Source organism: Dioscorea cayenensis, unplaced genomic scaffold (assembly GCF_009730915.1).
Source record: "Dioscorea cayenensis subsp. rotundata cultivar TDr96_F1 unplaced genomic scaffold, TDr96_F1_v2_PseudoChromosome.rev07_lg8_w22 25.fasta BLBR01001118.1, whole genome shotgun sequence".
Lineage (NCBI taxonomy): Eukaryota > Viridiplantae > Streptophyta > Magnoliopsida > Dioscoreales > Dioscoreaceae > Dioscorea > Dioscorea cayenensis.
Genome location: NW_024087509.1, coordinates 12,149 through 16,250, shown reverse-complemented (window position 1 = coordinate 16,250; position 4,102 = coordinate 12,149). Strand labels below are relative to the sequence as shown.

At 33.6% G+C, this 4,102-nt stretch overlaps 1 protein-coding gene across 1 annotated transcript; it reads right to left on the bottom strand.

Moving 5' to 3' along the window:
• Positions 1-918: 918 nt before the first annotated feature.
• Positions 919-2,236, bottom strand: LOC120255645 (AAA-ATPase At3g28510-like). Its single transcript, XM_039263424.1, is given in 2 exon segments — positions 919-1,076; positions 1,078-2,236. Coding segments are annotated over 2 exon segments (1,032 nt in total). The 5' UTR covers positions 2,017-2,236; the 3' UTR covers positions 919-983.
• Between the last annotated feature and the right edge of the window lie 1,866 nt (positions 2,237-4,102).

Sequence of the window (4,102 nt, the reverse complement as noted above, 5' to 3'; positions counted from 1 at the left end):
AAATTGTGACATCAGGAACCACTTCATGTGTTTGGATGATGGAAGTGAAAATCTGGAAATGTGATTTCAACAGTTCTTTTGTGTTTGGTAGGGGGTGAGGTTAGCCCATATTTGTTAAAGAGGTTATTATAAATGCTTTTAAAGTATAATGTTCTTTTAAAGTTTTTTTTTATGTTAATTACTTTTTATTTACCACACATTATATTTTTTTAATAGTTGATCTACATAAATTGGCTTAATTCTAATTTTTACAAGTTTTTAATTGAGTTATTTTTTTGTTTTTATTTTTGCAAAAAAATGAGCCCGTAAGTTACAAATTAATTTTAAATGGTTTATCAATAATTTGATTTAATTCTAATTTCCCAACTTTTAATTGAATTATTTTTTTAGTCTTGTAAAAAAATCAACCCGTAAATTACAACTTAAATGGTTCACTAATATTTACAATAAATTGGTTTAATTTTTAAATTTACAAATTTATTTTTATTTATTAAAAATTTTTTTGGAGATGATCCTAAGTAACTCACATGACACACCACATGAAGGAAGTCAGTTGCCTCAAATCCCACTTCGGAGATTTTAATCCGGAAGTCAAAGCAGGAAGTGGCTGGTTTTGGAAGTTGTCAAATCACCACTTCGGCCTCCACTTCGGCGAACCAAACACAAGAAAGTGGTCTGGAACTCATCTTTTCAGCCACTTCGGCCTCCACTTCGGCGAACCAAACACGCCCTAAAACCCTAAGCTGTCATCCCCATCTACTACTTATTTATTTTATTATTTTTTTATATTTTGACAAATCAACCGCAACCACATCAAACAACAACTGAGCAATCAATCTTCACCATCGGAACTTTCCCAGCATTCTCCAACTTCTTTTTACTTTTCTTCACCTTCTCCTCACTCTTTGATTTGCAACCTTTCAGAACATTAACAAGTTTTTCCAAGCAAACATCAACTTGATCCTTACCCTCCTCCTTTGGCATCAAACTCTCAGCCACATCAGCAGGGCTGATATTCTTCTCCTCCAACAACTCATGAATAACCTCAAACAAATGATGAGATTCCACTCCAAGATAATTCTTAGCCAGCACTTTAAACCCTTCATATTCACAGTATCCCAATTCAATATGCTTATCCATCCTTCCCCTCCTTATCAATGCAGGATCAAGCTTCTCAATATGGTTGGTAGTGAAAACAATCACCTTCTCTCCACCACATGCAGACCATAATCCATCAATACAGTTAAGCAACCCTGATAAAGTAACCTTACTCTCATCCTTACCAGGAGGACCACCCATGGCGGCCTTCTTTTCTTCCTCTTCCTTGTTCTCGTTCTGGTTTCCCCCAGGTTTTCGTTTCCCTGATAAATCCAAAGAACAATCAATATCCTCGATGACAATTATTGACTTGCCGGTTGTATTCAACAAGAGCTTCCTCAACATACTGTTGTCCTTCACTCCAGTAAGCTCAAGATCAAAAACATCATAATCCAGCAAGTTAGCCATGGCAGCAATCATAGTGGACTTACCAGTCCCTGGAGGACCATAAAGCAAGTAACCTCTCTTCCATGGCTTCCCAATCTTGGCATAGTACTCCTTGCTCTTGCTAAACTTCACCAAGTCTTTCACTATCTCACTCTTCATCTGAGAGTCTATAGCTAGGGTTTCAAAGGTGGCTGGATGCTCAAACGGGACATGACTCCAATCCAACTTCTTGAGCTCATTGTAGTCAAAGCTTGAACTGTTAGTGTAGAGCTTTCTCTGCCTATTCTCCACACCAATGGCCTTCCCTTGTTGGATAACAAAAAGAAGATAAGCTTCATTGATTAGTGCTCGATGTCTCCGATGAAACCTCAAACGATAATACCTTTTATCTTCATCCACAAGCCGGTAGAAGGAAATGTTATGTCTTGTGATCTTGCTCGAAAACCACCAGACCTTGACACCATGGAACTCATCAGTGATCTCTTCGTTATCATCCATGCTGAGTATGAGCTTGTCGCTGCCATGGCCCATCTCCGCTTTGAGACGTTTTGCATGCTCAGAGGTGGAGCTTGAGAGGGACGACTCAATGGCAGTATACGCATCGCTGCGTTTTAGCCGTAGACCGACGTATTCAGGGAAGCTGATCTCTAGGTATGGATAGATGAGAGTGATAAATTTTTCAAAGTATTTGGAGAAATAGATGTTGAGGTGGCGTGGAAAGTATTGCCTCAAGATCAACAAGGTCCCTAGTGTTGAGCTTAAACCAGCAAAGCTCATAATATTGCTCATCATCTTCTTGTTCTGAGATATGTTGTTGATGGTGTGCTTTGGGTCACTTATAAATAGAGCCAAGTGGGTGCAACTTGAAATATAATAATCCTCTTAAGAATTTGCAATCTTTTGAGATTCTTTTAAAAACTTTATTTTGGTGATGGCCTGCATTGTTGACAAATGATGCAATTTTAGTGACGCTTAAAAATTGCGTACTAAGTGTTGAATTATGAGCTTAACTATTGTTATTAGTTAAATATTAGTTAACTTTATCTTATATTTAATCTTTAGATATATTTCATGATTTTTTTAATTTCTTAACTAGTACTATTGTTATTTAAGATGTTTTTGTATATTGAGTAACATTATTATTAGAAAATATTGAGTAAACATACATACAAACAAGAGTTAGAATATTGTGATATAAATGTGAAGGACTAATTATATTTTAGTTTATTATTATGGGATCTTGTGGTTTTTAGCATGAGAAAAATTTAACATGTTTGGATATATTTTTTACTTACTCAATCTCTTGAATAAAATTCAATAAAGCTAGTCAAGATAAATAATTATCTTAAATGACAATAATTATAAAAAAAACAATTTTCATAGAGTAGTAAAGCCTTCTTAGGCTTGATAAGATAAATAAATGCTTGATTAAGCTCCACTAGATTGTAATTTCAAAAGATCTAGTATGGCTTGATTTACTTCAAAATTAAAATTAAAGCCAATTTATTTTGCGCACTTCAATCTGACTAGATTTTAGTTAAAACTAAAGATATTTATATATATCTTGGTTTTTGTTAGATGTAATAAACAATATAATTTCTATATGACATTTTTAGAATGATGTATCATACATATTTTTAATATATGTATTTGAGCAATTGAACTAATTAAGCTTGATGGATTCCACCTTAGCTTCCATCTAGGCTTGAGTTGCTTATGTATGGCTTCATTAATCGACGAATAAGTTTAAGCCCTATTTGCTTTTATTAGACCAATCATGGGCCTTTATTTTGCATTTATTTTCTTTTAAAATTTTAATAAACGAGGTTCATGCACTTATATATCTATTTAGATAATTAATTATACACATAGCCAAAATTGATTGTGCCAACTCCAAATTTTTAATTCACCACCTTTCCTATCCAAAGTTATTATACCATGAACTCTTGTTGCCTTAGTCAACAACAGAATGCATGGGATACTTTTTTTTTTTTTTTGGTATCAAGCATGCATGATTTTGGTGACGATTATTAAATTTCATTTGGGAATGACATCAAGAGCTAAGAAAACTTTTAATTTGGAAGATTATGTACTTCCATGTGAACACTCTAGATCCTCACTGACAACCATAATTTACTAGTTTATACCTCTTTGTGTTTGATATGTGTCCCAACAAGCATGCCAGACTTTGCTTGGCAGAATATTAAGTAAAACGAACAACAATGTGATGGCATAAATTTCTTAATTACTTCCGTGATTTTGAAATGTTTGGACTCTCTTGACCAGAGAAACGTGCAAGCGTGATAGAGTACTGAAAGAGCTTACAATTTTTATTTTTTTTAATTATCTGGACCAAGCTATTAAAAGTATTTTATTGTGATTAGACTAATGGAAAAAAAAAAAAACATGCATGTCACTTTTGTTTCTGAGTCCTTAACAATGCAATGAAGCGATGACTGCACTTTCAAAAATGGTAAAACTTTTACGTTTCTCTAAAAGATGGTAAAACCCACTTGATCATCTAGCAGAGAAAAATAAAATTCAAGAAATGATAAAATTAAATCTATTAAGTTAGAAGACAATTAAAAGAAATTATTGTTATCAAAGTGATATAAAT